This window comes from Pseudonaja textilis, chromosome 15 (assembly GCF_049901715.1).
Source record: "Pseudonaja textilis isolate UNSWEBS1 chromosome 15, rPseTex1.2, whole genome shotgun sequence".
NCBI classification, from domain to species: Eukaryota; Metazoa; Chordata; class Lepidosauria; order Squamata; family Elapidae; genus Pseudonaja; species Pseudonaja textilis.
In genome coordinates, this window is record NC_142004.1 from 4330498 (window position 1) to 4350309 (window position 19812).

At 45.3% G+C, this 19812-nt stretch overlaps 1 protein-coding gene across 3 annotated transcripts in view; it reads right to left on the reverse strand.

Moving 5' to 3' along the window:
* Positions 1–1133: 1133 nt before the first annotated feature.
* Positions 1134–19812, reverse strand: part of RBM19 (RNA binding motif protein 19) — a 69878-nt gene continuing 51199 nt past the window's right edge. For 2 of the 3 annotated variants that reach the window (XM_026718651.2, XM_087913236.1), the window contains exons 24-25: positions 10205–10319; positions 1134–1484 (exon numbers count right to left, since the gene is read on the reverse strand). In XM_026718651.2, coding sequence (XP_026574436.1) covers positions 10228–10319 — 92 coding nt within the window. In that variant the 3' untranslated portion in view covers positions 1134–1484; positions 10205–10227. Of the gene's footprint in view, positions 1485–4406; positions 6339–10204; positions 10320–19812 lie in introns of those variants that run through there. The other variant, XM_087913235.1, reaches the window with a different exon arrangement.

Sequence of the window (19812 nt, forward strand, 5' to 3'; positions counted from 1 at the left end):
TCTATTATCTATATCTCTATCCTATCCATCATCTATTATCTATGTATCTCTATCTCTAACTAATCTCTATTATTCTATTATATATTATTTCTATCTATCTATCTATCTATCTATCTATCTATCTATCTATCTATCTATCTATCTATCTATCTATCTATCTATCTATCTACCTATCCATCCATCCATCCATTACATCCATCCATCCACCAGTCATGCTCCTTGAAACAAATGTATATCCATATACTGTATATATTTCTATATATTTCTATATTTCTCTCTCTCTCTCTCTCTCTGTATATAGATAGATAGATAGATAGACAGATAGATAGACAGACAGAGATAGATAGATATAGATATAGACAGACAGACAGACAGACAGAGGGAGAGAATGTTGCAGGAGAAAATCCTCTCACCAGCACGGCTTGGCTGGAGGTGAGAATGAGATTCGGCTTGTCTTTCTGAAGGCCCAGGGAGAGCCATTGATGTCACACCTCAGAAGGCGGTAATGGGATTCTAAGACGTCCGTGCGGATTCCTGCACTGTGACTTTGCTTCATTTTGTGACACGGACTCTGCCTACTTCTCACAGCCAGACTCTGCAGCCGGCACTGTTGGCGTTGTCATGTTTTTAAACACCCTCCGTTCTGACCTCTGGCTCCACCAGCCAGAGGCATACGTGGCCCCCGTTAGCTTGGTTCAGTTGGGTCCCCAAATCGATGGCCAGGAATACATTCCATGAAATGGGGAAACGGATTTCGTCTGTTGAAAAAACAAACAAACCTGTAATGGTTTACGTGATGTAATGTATGTGAGAAAGGCCTTGGGAGACTAGAAGAAGGGATGCTGCCAAAGGGATGTTCAGAGAAGGGGCTGCATAGCCCAGAGCTGCCTAACGGGCACAGCAAATGGCTCAGGAGGCAACTGGACTTTCTTGCTTTTTCTTTCTTTTAAAGACGTTTCGCTTCTTATCCAAGAAGCTTCTTCAGCTCTGACCGGATGGCGAGGAATGGAAGGATTTACATTCCTTGCAGACAGCTGGTCATTTGCATCCTTTGAGACCGTTGTTGAGGCCACTTGGAGGTTTATATGACCAGCTGTTAAGGTTGAATGGGGAAAACGGAGAGAAACCAGACATCAAAAAGGAAGGAATTATTATTTTAGATTATAATTTGGATGGATCTATATACAACATTTTTAAAGCGCAATTATTTACACACACACACACCCAAATCACACACATTATTAAAAAAAAAAAAAAAGGAGTAGGAGGAATACTTATACTGTTTCCTGCTCATACCGTACCCATAAGTTTTGCTTTATGGGGTGGTATCCAAAACTGGTTCCCCGGATTGGCAGGTGACAAGGAGAAATTTAAGGCACGAATTTGCCCCGAAGCGTCTTCTTTGTGGGTTTTGAATTCAGTGATCTGCTTGGAATTTAAAATATTTTTCGTCTTCCTGTTGTTTCCTTGACTATCGTTTGGCTCTGAAGGAGAGAAGGAGGGAGAGGGAGGGAGGGAAGGAGAGAGGGAGGGAGAGAGAGGGATAAGGAAAGGGAGAGAGGAAGTGAAAGGGATAGGGAGGGAGGGAGGAAGGGAGGGAGAGAGGGGGAGGGAGGGAGAAAAAAGGAGAGGGATGGAAGGAGAGAGAGAAAGAGAAGAGTGTGAGGGAAAAGGAAGGGCAGGGAGGAGGGAGAAGAGAGAGAGAGAGAGAGGAAGAGGGAGGGAGGGAGAGAAAGAAAGAGATGGTTACAAATCTGCATTTAATTCCTCTGGAGGGACCAATATCCAAGGTATCCTAACATCAAATGTCTTGAAGTAACAAACACAATTGTGACGGCCCACCAGCCCATTGTCGATGCAAGAACCGAGAAATCAGCAGCTCAAATCACTGGTGCACATAGACATTGCAGTCTACCGGGAAGGGTGACATCCCTTAAGGCAGGCCAGCATGCTTACACCATTTGTTTCTTGAAGGAAGGAAGGAAGGAAGGAATGAAAGAAGGAAGGGAGGAAGGAAGGAAAGAAGGAAGGAAGGAAGGAAGGAGGAGGAAGGGAGGGGAAGGAAGGAAAGGAGGGAGGAAGGAAGAAAAGGAAGGAAGGAAGGAAAGGAGGGAGGGAGGGAAGGAGGGGAAGGAAGGAAGGGAGGGAGGGAGGGAGGGGAAGGGGAGGAAGAAAAGGAGGGAGGGAGGGAAGGAGGGAGGAAGGGAAGGGAAGGAAGGAAAGGAGGGAGGGAGGGAGGAAGAAAAGGAAGGGAGAGAGGAGGGAGAGAGAGAGGGAGGGGGGAAGGGGAAGGAAGAAGAGGGAGGAAAGAAGGAAGGAAGGAAAGGAGGGACGGAGGGAGGGAGGGAGGGAGGGAGGGAGGGAGGCAAGGGAAAGGAAGAAGAGGAGGAAGGGAGGGAAGAAGTGGAGGAAAAAACCGATCTGCCAGGCTGAGGTACCTGGGCGAAAATGGCTCCGGGCCTTAAGCATTCACCAGCCAGTGAATTTCCAAGGGATTTGCAGTAATTAGATGACAAAATGCTGGCAAATCTCAAAGCTTGCTGAAGATGTTACTCAGGGGTCAAAGACTTGACACTCCGGGCTGGTAATTTGTAAGTGTCAATCACGCTCAGCCATCAGACAAACCGCTCCGCATTCTCACCAAATCCAGCTCTCTTTGGCCTTTGGCCATCCGCCGGCTCCTTTGCCTTGCAAACCCTCGGCCGGGGCGCAGGGGCTGCATGCGAAAGCCGTGGCCGCCGCCTCCTCCTCCTCCTCCTCGTTAGGAAACGGCCCACCGGGCTTCCCACCCTGGCTGTCCAAGGCGTTCGTTTCTGCCTCCTTTCCTCCACTCCAGTCCGTCCTCAGCTTACGACAGTGCGTTTAGCGACCGTTTGAAGTCACACCATCACTGGAAGGTGCCGCTGTAATTTCGAACGGTCACAAAATGAACTTTCGTAAGTCGAGAACTATCGTTAATTGTGAATTTCTGCTGTTTGTTTTGGCTGTTCCTTGTCCGTTGTGCTGGCTGCGCCCCCTGGTGGCAGGAGAAACTAATAAAAATGGAAGGAGAAATTTGGGATCGAATGTCTGAAGAAGCGGACAGAGCCTAGAACGGAGCTGCAAACTGAATTCGTAATAGCAATATAGACGGCTTATAGACCGCTTCAGAAGTGCTTTACGGCCCTCTCTAAGCGGTTTACAGAGTCAGCCTCTTGCCCCCAACTATCTGGGTCCTCATTTTACCCATCTCGGAAGGAGGGAAGGCTGAGTCAACCTTGAGTTGGTCAGGATCGAACTCCTGGCAGTGGGCAAAGTTAGTCTGCAATAAGGTATTCTGATAGATCAGAGGTCTCCAAACTTGGCAACTTAAACACTTGTGGACTTCAACTCCCAGAAGTTTGGGGACCCCTGTGATAGGTAGATAGATAGATAGATAGATAGATAGATAGATAGATAGATAGATAGATAGATAGAAAATTGTATCAATGGCTAGAGTCAAGGAAAAAGAAAGAAAGGGTTGACATTTTATAGGAATGAAAGTTAAAGTTTTGTAAACTGAAAAGAATGGAACATAATGGACAAATACAAGATGATACGAATGCACGAGTATAAAAGACGGTTGTAAATATGTATATAACTGTATATAAATGTAAAAGGAAATAATATGCAGCTAGCACTATACTGCGATGACCCAAAGGGGTGTGGCACAAAGGCAACACAGTCAAATAAGCAAGAAGAGTCCCTTTATTATCTCCAACTTTGCCCCCAATGTCCAGGTTTCCTTCGGCTGGAGAAAAAAACTCTCCCAAGAACAGCCTTTAAGTGGAGGAAATTCAGTCCGAAAACAAACTACATACAAACTGTAAATAAAAATCCACACAAACCACGCTGCAGTAATTAACTTGACAGGGCAGGAGAAAGAATTTCAGCCATGAAAACCCAGCAAAACACACAGAATTGGGAAGACGCCAGGAACCCAGATAAGCCTCGATGATACCAGATAATCCACGATTTGCTCCCAATAACTTTGCTGTGTGCTGCTTCCCTTTTAAATACTGTGTTCCCAGCTGCAGCTAATGAAGGGAATCAGGGCCTTTTCCTCCCCCGCAAGCCATGCAACCCACGTTGCTCCCTTCTCCGTTCCTCTCTGTGTGCCCTAGGATGACGAGAGGGGTGGGCCTGGGTCTTCCTCTGAATTCCTTCTTCCGTGCTCTGCCCAGCCGGACTTTGCCCTTCCCTGGTTTCCTCCACAGCCAATGGAGCCACACTCCCACTCCCTGTCAGCTGTTCGGCCTCCCCCTCCGAGTCAGATTCCGACGGGGGCATAACATATACTAATAACATAAGGAAAAAAGGAAATTAACTGTTATGTGTATCTCTATAAAATAGCTTGTATGGCCAAAATTATAGCCAAGAAAGTCACACTGTGTTCAATTGTTTTTAATGTTTATTCAATAAAATTTATTTAAAAAATTAAAAAGGAGAAAAAATTGTGGGTGCTCCATTACTAGAGACTGGACAACCATTTGGACTAGAAGACCTCCAAGGTCCTTTCCAACTATTATTCTATGTTCTCTTGACCGACATTCTGTCCAGGAGAACATTCATTGAATCAACCCATTGGACATTAGCTACGCTGCCCTCTTCGCTCCCACCCCCCTTGCAATTCTCATTTTCTTCTCCTACCAGAAGGTCTAGATTTCGCTCCAATCTTCGACCTTCTGCCTGAAGGAAGTTAACCAAGGCCGCTCTGCCAACGGGAAGCCCCCAACGGGGAAAGCTGCTAAGCTGTCAACCTGCCAACTCTTGACTTCTCTTCCGCTCGTCTCCTAAACAGGAGCCGCCTATTTATTTTGTTGGCACACGGAAGGCTGGTTTGCATATTTCGCCGATTCAGGTCACATCCCGTTCACACGCACACCGTAGCCAGCGTCTGTTGATATTCTCGGTCCCTTGCCCAATTCCAGTTTGAGGTGAAAGCCTTCCTTATTAGCCAATTTGGATACCCATTTACTGTGAATTACTCAGCCTGATTATTATTCATGAATGGATAAATCTGAAATCTCAGCTCCCCGCTAGGCCCTCTCTCGTTCTTCTCCCTCCCTCCCACCATCTCCGGCTCCTGAAATGAATATATTTAAAAGGGAAACAGAAGGCCGCGGACAACACCGCTTTGATACCGCAAACACCACCAGCGGCTGGGAAAGGATGTCAGCCTGGCAAAGACACTGTTTACCCCACGGGGGCGACGTGCCAAAAACAACAACAACAAAAAAACCCACACCAGCACCCAAACAGTCTGGAAATCTCCCCCTATGTTGGCAACAAACAAACCAGGACTTCCTTCGTTGTAATGCTGGGTTTGGAACAGCGATGATCCTTTTCCCCCAGCTAGGCCGGGAAGCTGCTAATCCAATTAACACATCTTGGGTTTAAATTCTTCCCGTCCTTTGTCCTTCTTCCCTGGAGGGAAAGCTCTGTCAAATCGATCGCCCGGAGAAGTCTGCAGCAAATCCCTTCAGCGGACACGGAGACCTGTGTAGCCTCCGTGTCGTGACTTCTTTTTCAACCCGACTGGTGACGAGAACCGAGCGGGAATCTTCCTCAAAGGTGGGAATTACCACCCCTCCTATGCCGAGGACTGTTGTGTAGCCGCCTATCTTGTAGCTGTGACTGACTGTGGTGTGACACAGTTAAAAACCAAAGCACTGCCACCACAACAAAAAGGCACCCCTCTTCTCCCCCAGGATATTCAAAAACAAGAACGCTAGTTTCAAATCACAGCCCAACCTATTTCACAAGATGTCTTGTTAGGGAGATAGAGTGGGAATCTCCTTACAAGAAGGAGGAAGGAAATGGAAGAGGAAGAAGAGAAGGAAGAGGGGGAGGGGAGGAGAAGGAGGGGGAAGAGGAGAAGGGGAGGAAGAAAAGGAGGGGAAGAGGAGGAGGAAGAGGAGGGGGAAGAAAAGGAGAAGAAGGGGAGGAAGAGGAGGAGAAGGTGGAGGGAAGGACTGTGGGGTCCTTGGTGCTCCCCAATCTCCCTCCCTTCCCCTCCCTCTTTCTTTCCCTTCTCTCTCTCTCTCTCTCTCGGATTGCCCTTCTTCTACCTCTCCCATAATGGGATGTAAGAAGGACTTTGGGAGGCAGGAGGAAGAGCTGCAGCCTAGGCAAGAGTCTGATAGGGAAAAATTAAGCCCGGAGAAGGAATGGGAGTGGAGAAAATATCTCAATCAAGGCGACGTTAATATTCGTGGTTGGGGTTTCCTATCTGGACCGCCTTAAACCAGCTTTCGGCAAACTAAGGCAGGAAGACCCTCCCCAAGCAAATCCTTTTCGATTATAAGATCTTCAAGGTCCTAAAACAGAGAATAGAACGAGGAGGTTCCAGGAAGAGGAGGCACAAAAGAAAAACCAAAGGGTTAAATTAATTTCCATCAAATTCTAAGATTTTTTTAGAAGAGTCTCTGTTCCCCCTGTCCACCCCCACCCCCAGATATCCCCTTGCCCATTTCTCAACCCCTGGTAACCCCAAACATCTGACTGGCAAGCATTTCACATTTCAATCCCAGCAGAACAAATTGAATTAGATGTTGAAACCAAGCTGGGCTCTGTTTGCCAAAGCCTACCTCCTCTGCTAGCGCTAATCCTTTCCTGGCTGCTGCAGAGCACAGAAGCGTCTTCGGGGGAGACTTGGCTGGCCATGAAAAAAAAAACACGGGGCTGGGGAGGAGATGACACCCAACTACAAGTAGCTGAGACCTTCCTAACTCTTGTTGGGTCCTTGGTGTCCCTTTCACTTGGCTGTTCTCCTGTAGGTAAATTTTGTCGCTCGACGTAGAAGAGCAGGCAAAACTGGAGGAAGGTGGAGTTAAACTTGTCACCAGCTTAGAGTCCTTACATTGCTACAAATGGTCCCAAGCCCAACTCTTGAATTCCGTTGATCCTGATCTGGTGCTCATTCAGAGTTGCGCTTTAGTTGACCAGATTTTTGGGTGGAGATAATCCCACAACTGAGCCCAAATTGAGCCTGGGCGTGGCTTAGCTCAACTGTTCTATATTAAAGCTGCTTGGTGCTATGAAACTGAAACTCTTCTCCTCTGCTTGTGTTTTGCATTTGGAAGAGATTTCTTTTGAGGTGGGGAGGGGGAGTAGAACTCCTTAGCATCAGAGCGTGTTAATAATAGTAATATAGGAAATACTAATAGCTCTGATGGTCATTTTGAAAAATCCTTCCTTAGTGAGCCCCTAGAAGCTAAGAGGAACATAGGTGCCAAATTTCACATTTGTAGGCTTTACGGTTCTGGAGATTTTGTGATGATGTGTGAGTGTTATTTCGCATATATATATATATGTATGATTGACACCATGCAATTTGTTTTATATTCACAGCATCTCTGACGCTGCGCTGCTAACCAGAATAAAACAAACGGATGAATTGGAGATACAATACAGCACGTTTGAACAACGACATCCAGTGGAACCCACAGTGATGTCACATCCATCAGAATGTAGTTGTGTAGATGATGCAAATTGTGTGATTAGCCTCTTCTTTCTCCAACCCCTCCCCCCGAGCCCCCATCCCTCAAATGCATTTGAAGGACACCAGAGAGAAGAAGGATGAGTTATATTATTCTGAAGGGGGAATCTTCACATTTAAAAAAAAAGAAAGTATAGTGAGAATATCATAAACTCAGCTGAATGAGGTTTGGTTTGCCAACAATGGCCAGGAACACAACTGAAAGGGCTTGAAAAGAAGTTCTACTCATCTTTAACAGCTGTTTTCAAGAGTTTTCGTTTATATGGGCCGGCATCCTTATTTATCTGGACTTAATTAAGCAACAGACATCAAGAGAAAAAAGGGTAACATCTATGGGTCGGTCCTTGAAAACTAACTTCAACCGAAATTTAAGCTCAGTCTCACCAGGGGATTGGAAAACACAAAAAAGCATGAAGAATGTGCTCTTTCTCCTTTTTGAGATCAACTGATTTACAGAATACAGAACAACAGAGCTGGAAGGGATCTTGGAGATCTTCTAGTCCAGCCCCCTGCTCAGAGCAAGAGACCCTATGCCACCCTGGACAAATGGATGTCTAAACTCTTCCTGAAAACCTCCAGTGACGGAGCTCCTAACAGCTTCCGGAGGGAAGCCATTCCATTGATTCACTGTTCTCCCTGTCTATAGTGAGGTTGGATCTCTCTTCAAGGATCCTCCACCCTCAGCTGTGCTTTGGAGAACAAGCCAACTCCCTCTTCCCTTTCACACGTCCTTCTCTTTGATAAGCTAGATTGCTTCGTTGAAGGCTAGAGTTTCTAACTTCGTTACACTCGATTTGAAGAGCCAAAGATCTCTTCGGGTTTCAGACAAGTTCTTCTCCCGCCTGGTGTTCCAGAGGGGCGCGAAATTTCCCCTTCCAAGATCTGAGCTATTAAAGAATTAGGAACATGGACCCCAAACTGGTGGGACTCAGGCTAACACACAAGCCAGGACGTTGGCTGGCTTGTCTTTGGATTTGTTACAACGTCGTGCTCTGCTCGTACAATAAAATCTTGATCAACCTGCATTGTTTCCCAACAGGTTTCAAAATGTTGATTTCCAATGTGGGAGGGTGAAATATGGTCCTAGGTCTTGGATGTTACCAAGTTGGGTAATGAAAAGTCTGCAAGAAAAGCAAGAAAGCTCACAGCACCAAGTCCCCACCTTCCTTCCTTCCTTCCTTCCTTCCTTCCTTCCTTCCTTCCTTCCTTCCTTCCTTCCTTCCTTCCTTCCTTCCTTCCTTCCTTCCTTCCTTTCCTTCTCCCCTTCCTCCTCCAATTTCCACTCCCTTCAAGTGTTGATGATACTCCCTAGTTGGATATTGAAATATCTGCAAGAAGGCAACCAAGCTCAGAGAACACCAAGGACCCCGGTTGTTGTCTCCTCCTTCTCCTCCTCCTCCTCTTCATCCTCTCCTCCCTTCTATCACTGACGATGTTACCTAGTTGGGTAATGAAACATCTGCAAGAAAACAACCCAGCTCAGAGATCATCAAAGTACATCTCATTTCAATCCTGAACTAAAAAAAAAAAAATCTCTTCTACTGGTCCCAGGTGAGTGATCCATCTTCATGGTTTTCAACCGTGGCAACTGTTGAACCCTGGCCACCAAAAATACAGGATCTCCTGTTGCTATCATCCCCACTTGAAAAGCCCCACCACCTACAATAAATATCCTAAGATTTGGCCGGGAATCTTTATGCTTTTCAATCCACTATTTGAAGGTGGGAAGGCTGCAAAAATTTGACTGTCTTTTCTTCTCCTTTGACTCCTAGAAATTCTGAAAGGTTCATGTTATTCCCAAATCCTGAAGGATTTAAAGTGAAGGCTTGGCCATACTAGCCCTCCGCTTTCTGCCCTTTCTCTTCATCCCTGAATTCCCGGGGAGTTAGAAGTCTTCATCCTACAGGCACCTCTGCTGGAATTTAGCAGCTGCTTTAGCTGGGATTAACTCTGGCTGCCCTCTTTTGTCCTCTACCCCATTCATGCCGAGAATGGACCCTGAGGCGCCGGGAAAGGATGGTCTTCCACAGGGATAAATGGATAGCCCTGGACCTTGGGCTTATTGCAGAAACACCGTGGGAAATAGTTATTTAATCTTTTGAGGATTAACCTGGCAAATCGGTCTTGTCTCCTACAGAGCCAAGGAGGAGGCAGGTGTCAGGGGAGCTATCAGCCACCTGTACAGGAAGTCTTCGACTTATGAACCACCGTTGAGCCCAAAACTTCCACCGCTAAGTGAGACGAGTGAGTTTTGCCCCGTTTTAACATTGTTCTTAGCACGGTTGTTAAGTTAGTAACACGGTCGTAAAATGAATCTGGCTTCCACCTGGCTTGTCAGAAGGTGGCAAAAGGGGATCGGGTGACCCTGGGACACTGCAACCATCATAAATAGAGGGAGAAGAGGTAGAAGAAGAATAGAATAGAATGAGAAAGAATGGAGGAGGAGGAGGAGGAGGAGGAGGAGGAGGAGGAGGAGGAGGAGGAGGAGGAGGAGGAGAAGGAGAAGAAGAAGAAGAAGAAGAAGAAGAAGAAGAAGAAGAAGAAGAAGAAGAAGAAGAAGAAGAAGAAGAAGAAGAAGAAGAAGAAGAAGAAGAAGAAGAAGAAGCGACTGTAAGGAGATCAACTGTGTTAGTGAGGACCAAGTGAAGATCAGTCAATTGTTTAGAAACAAAATACTTAACATACCTTTATGTTTCGAAGTGAGGATTCTAGGTGTTCTCCTCATTTTCTCCTTCATCATCCTCTAGCTTCTCCAAGATTTCTTCTAACATGGCTGTCTTCTGTTTCTTGACAGGGGGATCTGGGTAAGATGGAGTGACACTGTTGAGTGGAAGAGTAACCATTTTTCTGTCCCCTTAGTCAATTAACCTCAAAACTGTTATATTGGCGACATGCCCTAGGCAGATAGTATTCACCAGACTTAGAGAATAATAGAGCTGGAAGGGAGGGACCTTGGAGGTCTTCTAGTCCAGCCCCCTACTCAAGCAGGAGACCCTAGGCCATGCTGGTTGTCTCTTCTTGAAAACCTCCAGTGATGGAGCTCCTAACAACTTCTGGAAGGAAGCCCGTTCCACTGATTCACTGTTCTCCCTGTCTATAGTGAGGTTGGATCTCTCTTCAAGGATCCTCCACCCATTACTTCTTGTCCTGCCCTCAGCTGCTTTGGAGAGTAAGCCAGCTCCCTCTTCCCTTATCACGTCCTTCTCTTTGATAAGCTAGATTGCTTCGTTTTAAGGCTAGAGTTTCTAACTTCGTTACACTAGATTTGAAGCGTCAACAAGACATGTGATGTCTACAAGAACAAAATGCACCAACTTTAGACTCCAAGAAGGTTTATCAGCAATGCAGAAGGGCCACAGTTAAGAAGACCCAAGAACCATGCCATGCCATGCCACCTGTTCTGTTCCGTTCCGTCCTATCCCCTATCCCCTATTCTATTCTATTCTATTCTACTTCCCTTCTCCTTCTATTCTATTCTACTTCCTTCTTCCCTTTCATTCTCCTTCCCGCTCCTCCTTGTTCTATTCTATTCTATTCTATTCTACTTCCCTTCTCCTTCTATTCTATTCTCCTTCCTTCTTCCCTTTCATTCTCCTTCCCCCTCCTCCTCATTCTATTCTATTCTATTCTATTCTATTCTAATTTCCCTTCTCCTTCTATTCTATTCTCCTTCCTTCTTCCCTTTCATTCTCCTTCCCCTCCTCCTCATTCTATTCTATTCTATTCTATTCTATTCTATTCTATTTCCCTTCTCCTTCTATTCTATTCTCCTTCCTTCTTCCCTTTCATTCTCCTTCCCCCTCCTCCTCATTCTATTCTATTCTATTCTATTCTATTCTATTCTATTCTATTCTATTCTTCCTTTCTCTTTCTCTTCTCTTTTCCTTCTCCTCCTATCCTATCCTACCCTCTCTTCCCTGCCACAATTCACTTAAAATCGGTGACAAGGAAGATCATAAAATGGGGGCAAAACTCACTTAACGACTGTCTCACTTAGCCACAGAACTTTTGGACTCAACTGTGGTCGTAAGTCAAGGATGATCTGTATAGCCCTCTGTAACTGCCCAATTTTATTTTATTTTAAGTCACAAGCGAATTGTGGGAGACTGTTGAACTTGTCCTCTTCCCCTGATTATAATCTTCTTTTTCTGCCTTTTCCCTCGTTTCAGAAGGCAAATCTCTCTCTCCCCCACCTCTCTCTTTCCATGTGGAGAACAGCTGTTCAAATCCCAATCTTCCCCATCAAAACACCCGTCTCCCGACAAACAAATAAATGTACTTTTTTTTTTCTTTCTTTCAGGACTCGGGGAAAAAGGATGTAAAAATAAACAGACAGAACAAGCTGCTGCATTTTCTCCCAGCATTACAGCTGCTTCCCAAGATAAACAGCAAGTAAATGTCAGAAAAACATCAATATAAGGGAAATTAACCTGACAAGAGGCAACACCACCCATCCTTCTCCAAATCCTTTCCCTTTTTCCATTCCCGACCAAAGAGTTCTGCATTTTGGGAGTCCAAACACCAATGATTTTATTTTTTTCAATTAATTCCTTGACAGGAAGCCAGGATGGTGGTACTGCAACCCTCCAAAAATATGGCTGGCTTTCGTTGCATCTTTTACTTAGTATAGAAAGAATAATCTCTAGCTTTCTCTTATGTATTGGCACGAATTGTTTTTACAAACTACCTATCTATCCAACACAATTTCCTTCTTCTATTTTCCTCCTATGTGAGGTGAGGTGGTCTGAGAGATCACCCAGTTGGTTTTCATGGCTACGGTGGGACTAGAACTCACCATCTCCTGGTGAATGGCCCAAAGTCACCCAGATGATTTTCATACTTAAGGCAGGACTAGAACTTCCAGTCTCTTGGTGATTGGCACAAAGTCATCCAGCTGGCTTTCATGCTTAATGCGGGACTAGAACTCACCATCTCCTGGTGATTCGGGCCAAAGTCACTCAACTGGCTTTCGTGCCAACAGTGGGAGTAGAAGTCACCATCTCCTGGTGATTGGGCCAAAGTCACCCAGCCAGCTTTCATGGCTAAGGCAGGACTAGAACTCACCATCTCCTGGTGATTGGGCCAATGTCACCAAACCGATTTTCATGGCACTTGAACTGGAACATGGAACTTGTCCTGACTTCTGGTGCTTTGGATAATAATAACTGTTTTCTGGTATGATTTGATTGCTTATTGTACCCTATGACTCTTATTAAGTGTTGTACCTGATGATTCTTGACTCTTGACAAATGTAGCTTTTCCTTTATATACACTGAGAGCATTTGCACCAAGACAAATTCCTTGTGTGTCCAATCACACTTGGCCAATAAAGAATTCTATTCTATTCTATTCTATTCTATTCTATTCTATTCTATTCTATTCTATTCTATTCTATTCTATTCTATTCTATTCTGCTCTTATTCTATTCTATTCTGCTCTTATTCTACTCTACTCTACTCTACTCTACTCTACTCTACTCTACTCTACTCTATTCTGCTCTTATTCTATTCCGTTCTATTCCATTCCATTCCATTCCATTCCATTCTATCCCATCCCATCCCACCCCACCCCACTCTACTCGACCCCCTCTTCTTTGAGGCTGATCCACCTCACATCTTCAAAGGCCGGGGGAAATCCCTGGTTATGGATCTCTGCTGAATCTGACCAACTCACGCGGCCACCCCACAACCCTTCTGCAAAACTTTTAGCTTAGGTCAACAAAAGGAGTTTTGCACAGATCCCAGGAGGTGGGGTAGGATTGGAGGGTGGGGGAGAGAAAGTCTTGATTGCTTTCCTAGTAGCTTTTTTTTTTTCTGTTGCACTTTTCTCTAAACCTTGCTTAGTTTCTTTTTTTTTTTTTCTTAGCAATTACTGGAGCCAGAAAGAGCAAGAGAAGGGTAAGGATAGAAGAAAGGGGGTGAAAAAGCTGACACATCTGTACGGTCGCAGAAGTGAAGGCTTCAAGAATCCAATAATGTACCACTAAGCAAAATAAACGCAAGGCAGAGGTTGGGTGGATATAGTTCCCCCAATGCACCAGCCAGCACTGGCTGGATTCGGAGGTCAGAGAAAACACCAGCAGAGTTCTGCTAATTTCACTTAGGGGTACTCTTAAAATTATTGTATTTTATTCCAATTTCATTGAAAATTGTATTTTTTTTTTTAAATTCCAATTTCATTTTAATCCATATTTCATTCCAACGTCATTGAAAATTATATTTTATTCCAATGTCATTGAAAATGGTATTTTATTCCAATTCCATTGAAAATTGTATTCCAATTCCATTGAAAATTGTATTTTATTCCAATTCCATTGAAAATGGTATTTTATTCCAATTCCATTGAAAATTGTATTCCAATTCCATTGAAAATGGTATTTTATTCCAATTCCATTGAAAATGGTATTTTATTCCAATTCCATTGAAAATTATATTCAAATTCCATTGAAAATGGTATTTTATTCCAATTCAATTGAAAATTATATTCCAATTCCACTGTATTCCAATTCCATTGAAAATTGTATTTTATCAAATGTTAGTAATAATTCATTTCCAGAATTCGGCATTTTGATAGGGCCCAAGGGCTAATCAATAAAGATTGAATTTAGGAATACGGCACATCCTTGACTTACGACCATCAACTGAGCCCAGCATTAAGAGAGGGATCGAATCAAGATGACGTAGATGGATAGAATCAACACCACTTTATGATGCCGTGGTAAGACGGCACTTGGGATATTGCTAAGCAAGAGCGCCGTGAAGGGAGCGTTGCCCCATTTTATGACCTTTCTCGCCACAGATGTTAAGTGAATCACTGTGGCCACTAAGTGAGCAACGTGGTTGTTAAGGGAATCTAGCTTCCTGCTCGTCAAAGGAGATCCCATGACCTTAGAACACCGTAGCTGTCATCAATACGAGTCCATTGCCGAACGTCTGAATTTCAATCACGTGATGCAGGGAGGTTGCAGCGGCCATTAAGTGTGAAAAACGGTCGTAAGTCACTTTTTTCAGGGCTGTTGTAAACTTCAAATGGTCCCCAAACAGACTGTTGTGAGCAAAAGACTACTTGTATTCACCAAGCTGGATTCCAACATTGATATGCATTTTATAGCTGTGGGTGTATTTTGTAGGCATGCCTATCCTTTTTTATGTTTTAATTGTGTTTTGTGTATGAAATTGCAACAAGGAGGCTTTGATCACACCCAGGTTTGATTGTGCATTGCACCGAAGGACTTGGCGTCTTTGAAGGCACAAGAAATATATTTTTAAAAATGTGGCTTCGCATCTCGGCTTTGCTCACGTTTCGCAACTCGCCTCGACCAGCTCATTATTTTATTTTCATTATTTATTGGATTTATATAGCCACCCACCTCCCGTACGTGACTCTAGGCAGCTTAGAATAAAGTAGATGAAGCAGATAAAATGTGTAATATATAAAAAATAAAAACACAGAGCGGTCCCGTACATTTTCTGTCTTCTTTGCTTCTGCAATTTTTCACTCATTAGATTCTCAGGGGGCTCAGCTCACACGAACGGAATTGGATGGGGAAAACAGAGGAAAGTTCTGTAGAGATATTAAGCATCGCTTCATACAATACATCGGCGGGAGCTAAGACCGAGTTGCGTTTCGTGTGTTTTACGAACTCGCCCGCTGGGTAAATCATATCCTAGCATGGTGCCATGAGATGGTTTGCTGGGGCTTCGGTATGCCAGGCAAACATAGAAAGTAGGTTTCCTTTATTTGGGTTTAACGAAATAACAGAATTGGAAGGGACCTTGTGGTCGTCTAGTCCAGCTCCCTTAATCATCATCACCTCCTCCTCCTCCTCTTTCCCCTTTCCCTTCCAGCACTTATGATGTTACCTAGACAGGTAATGAAACACCTGCAAGAAAACAACCAAACTTTGAGGCACACACCGAGGACTCCACGGTTCAACCCTGAGCTATAAATATTCTCTTCTAATGAGTAGCGCACCTTCCTTCTGCAGAGTCAGCCCCTAGATGTGGCTTTCTCTCCGCTCTCCCAAGGGCATTCTCACATCCCAGTGCAACATCAAGTAAGAGCATAGAATGGCATGCAGGAATGACCTTGGGTGACTGGGCCCAGAGAGGGGAAGGATGGGTAAGAGAGAGTCCACAGCTGGATAATGGATGGAGCAAGAGGCCCAGAAAAGACCTTCCCTAATTTTTCGATGTGGTGGCTCAGTGGCTAGGATGCTGAGCTTGTCGATCAGAAAGGTTGGCAGTTCGGCGGTTCGAATCCCTAGCGCCGTGCCACAGAGTGAGCTCCCGTTCCTTGTCCCAGCGCCTGCCAACCTAGCAGTTCGAAAGCACGTTAAAATGCAAGTAGACAAACAGGGACCACTTGGTGGGAAGGGAAGAGCGTTCCGGCGTTTAGCCATGCCGGCCACATGACCACAGAGACATCTTCAGACAGCACTGGCTTTTTGGCTTTGTAACGGAGATGAGCACCGCTCCCTAGAGCCAGAAACAACTAGCGCGTATGTACGAGGGGAACCTTTACCATTACCTAATTTCTCTAAGGTAAGGAGATGAGTGGAAGAGCGGCATGGTGGCCTAAAGGTGGAACTCACAATCAGAAGGCTGTGAGTTCGATCCTAGGTAATGGTAGTTCTTTTTTCCTGGGTGCAAACAGAAAATATCTGCTGTGAGCTCCACGTAGGCATCAGGAAGGGAATCTGGCCAGTAAACGCTCAGCTCCATTCAGTCACCCCGACTCTACCCCAGATTAAGGGATTACAGGGTCGTGAAAAGGAGGGGGAAAAAAGGAGAGAAGAGGAGAAGTCTATTTTCAGACTTGCAAGATTCTGTCGATGCAATCTTCAATAAAGTAGAATTAGCTGCTGTGGACACGTTTGGTCTACCTGGTAAGGCTGACACAGCTCCCCGAAGGGTGCTTTTCGGTAACGACACAAAAGGAGAAACTTCCTCTCGAGAATCATTGGAGAATTTCTCCTGATGAAATCCAGAGCAATTATCCACCCGACAAGACTGGGAAATGTCGATGGAGTTAGCGGAGATGGCTAAATTAATTGCTTGGATTAACAAACAAACAAAATAATACAACTTATTTCGTTTCAACTTGGAAACCATTTCTGGACTTTGTGCATGAGGTGGGAAAGAAAACGAAAGTTTTGATTTCGAGTTTTGCTGATTAGATAGGTTTGCGGTTACAGAAATGGCTAGTGCCTATTATTATGTAAAAGTCAAAAAGTTGAGGTGGTGCCAAAAGATTTCAGAAGCCAGTATTTTTCTTTTTCTTCTTTCCTATTACCCTATACTTTTTTCTCTTCCCCTTTTCCTCCCCAATTTTCCCATTGTTTTCATTTCTGTATTTTATATTTTGATAAACTGTATTTTATAGTTTGATCAATTGCCCACCTAGCAGTTCCAAAGCGTGCAAATGCGAGTAGATTAATAGGTACCATTTTTTCAGGGGGTGGTGGTAAAGAGAGTTACAGCATTCCATGTGCTTTTGGCATACATCCATGCTGGCTATGTGACAACGGAAATTGTCTTCGGACAATGCCGGTTGCCTCGGCGAAGAAACGGAGATGAGCGCCGTGCCTTAAAGTTGGACAGAACTAACAAGGAAGCCTTTATTTATCAAAAAACGTGAATTAAAAAAAAGACTGGGAAACCTGTTTGTTTCCAGCTCTTTTTCTTTTTCCTTAATTCCACAGAAACAACCTGGAATTAAGGAGAAATTTCCTAACAGTGAGAACAATTAACGCGGAATAGCTTGCCTTCAAAGGCTGTGGGTGCTCCATCGCTGGAGGTTTTTAAGAAGAGATTGGAAAACCACTTGTCTCAAATTGTATAGGGTCAGGGGGGTCGGACTAGAAGATCTCCATGGTCCCTTCCAGGTCTATTTTGATTGATCTTCTCCAAATGCGAGCAAAAGCCTTTATTCTGTGTCTCTAACTTTGAAAGCAGGGAACCTAGGAGGAAAACGTGAGTGGGGGAGGGGGAGGGAGGAAAGATTGAGAGGAAAGAGAGAGAGAGAGAAGAGAGAGAGGAAAGAGATAGATAAAGAGAGGGGGCAGGAAAGGAAGGAGGGAGAGATTTGAGAGGAAAGAGAGAGTGATTGAGAGAGGAAAGAGAGAGAAGAAAGAGAGGAAAGGGAGAAGAGAGGAAAGAGATAGATAAAGAGAGGGAGGCAGGAAAGGAAGGAGGGAGAGATTTGAGAGGAAAGAGAGTGATTGAGAGAGGAAAGAGAGAGAAGAAAGAGAGGAAAGAGAGAAGAGAGGAAAGAGATAGAGAGAGGAAAGAGATAGATAAAGAGAGGGAGCCAGGAAAGGAAGGAGGGAGAGATTTGAGAGGAAAGAGAGAGTGATTGAGAGAGGAAAGAGAGAGAAGAAAGAGAGAAGAGAGGAAAGAGAAAGAAGAGAGAGGAGAGAGAGGGACAGAGGGAAGGAGGGAGATTGAGAGGAAAGAGAGAGAAGGGAGAGGGAGGGAGAGAAACCCAACTGTTATCCATCCACATTGGTGCAAGAGACAGACAGAGGTCTCTTCATTATGCTTCTCATGACCCTCCCAGGTTGGCTCTGCCTCTGAGTTTGCTCCCCCCCCCCCGCCATTCCAGGTCGGTCAGTGGGTGAGAGCATTTTCCTTCTGTCAGTTTAATTCTTTGATCGATGGGGAAGAGCAGGAAGACGCACCCCAGCGCAGCTGGCCTCACCCCTGGCAGGAGATCGCCCGGCGCTGTTGGGAACGGCTGAGTGAAATGTTTGTGGAGCGCGCAGAACACAAGTCAATAGCAATTTAGCTGGATTGGGAGCAGGTCCCTCCTCCTCACGCCTCGCGGCTCCCGGGAGGCAGGAGTGCATGCAGGATTATTACAGACTCTCTCGGAAGTATTTCCAAAACAATCCTCCGAGAAGCGTGTGGTTGTGTGTGTGTGTGTGTGTGTGTGTGTGTGTTGTTCGGGGGCGGGGGCAAAGAGAGAGGGGGAAAAGGAAGCAAAGAGAGGGAGCTTCAACAGCTGTTGGCTCGTCTGGAAGTTTTTCGGCAAACGGCAACAGCTCTCGGGGAAGAGAAGAACAGGGTTGGAAGGGGCTTCAGAGGTCGTCTAGTCCACCACCGCCACCCCTTAGGCTGACCTCCTCTCCTTTGAGGGGCTGCCACAAAGAAGGAAGGGGGACGGTGTCGAGCTATTTTCCAAAGCACCAGAAGGCGAGGCAAGAAACAATGAATGGAAACTCATCAAGGAAAAGAAGCCAACCTGGAATTAAGGAGAAACTTCCAAACTTCCAATCAACCAGTGGAATAGCTTTGCCACCAGAAGTTGTGGGTAGCTCCATCACTGGAGGCGTTTAAGGAGAGACTGGACAGCCACTGGTCTGGGATGGTGTGTGGTCTCCTGCTTGTGCAAGGGGGTAGACTAGAAGGCCTCCGTGGTCAAGCTGGAGAGCCTCTACCATTCCAGACAAATGGCTGTCCCTAAGTAGTGTAAATGGGTGTGGAGGCTTCTTGGAAGGGCTAAAAGGCACCACGCCCATAATCAGGTGACCCTCAGGATACAGACAAACCTCCAAGTGGCCTCAACGACCATCTCAAAGGATGCAAATGACCAGCTGCCTGCAAAGAGTATAAACCTTTCCTTACCATCCGGTCCGAAGCTCCTTGGAGGAGAAGCAAAACGTTTCCCAAAGAAAAACCCAGGAAGGACAATTGCCTCTTAAAAATAAAAATTTTAAAAAAGCACCTTTGGGACAACCACAGCCTGAAGGATGGAGACTCTCCCTAGACGCAGCTCTGAAGTGAGGATGGGGAGAGACCCGACCCTCTGCCGGAATCAGCCCAGAAGCAACAAAGGAAAACAAGGGACGAGGCAGAAGGCAAAGAAGTCGATGCAAAAACCATTTTCCTCCTTCGCTGTAGAACGGCAAACAAAAGGGTTTTTTTTAAAAAAAAAGAAAAGAAAAGAAAAGATACTCCCCCGCTACTATTATGCTCTGGCCGATGGGATTTCCCAGGCCGCCGGTGGCGGCCAGAAAGTAAAATTTGAAAGGCTGCTCCTACTTGCGGGGCGTGCTGTTTTAAAATACCCTGTGCTTTGAATTAACACGCAGGCGGAGCCTGGCTCTTCCATTTCTCTTTGCCTTTTTTTTTTCCCCTTCCCGAAAAATGGAATAAGAGCAAAGAATGCTTTCTGGGCTCAAGAGGTGGGGACGCCCCAAATGTTTGAAGGTGTAGGGAGAAGGTTGCGGGGGTTTACAAAGGGAAAATGGGTGAGCGGGGGAACGGCGGCAGGGAGAGAAATGATACGTG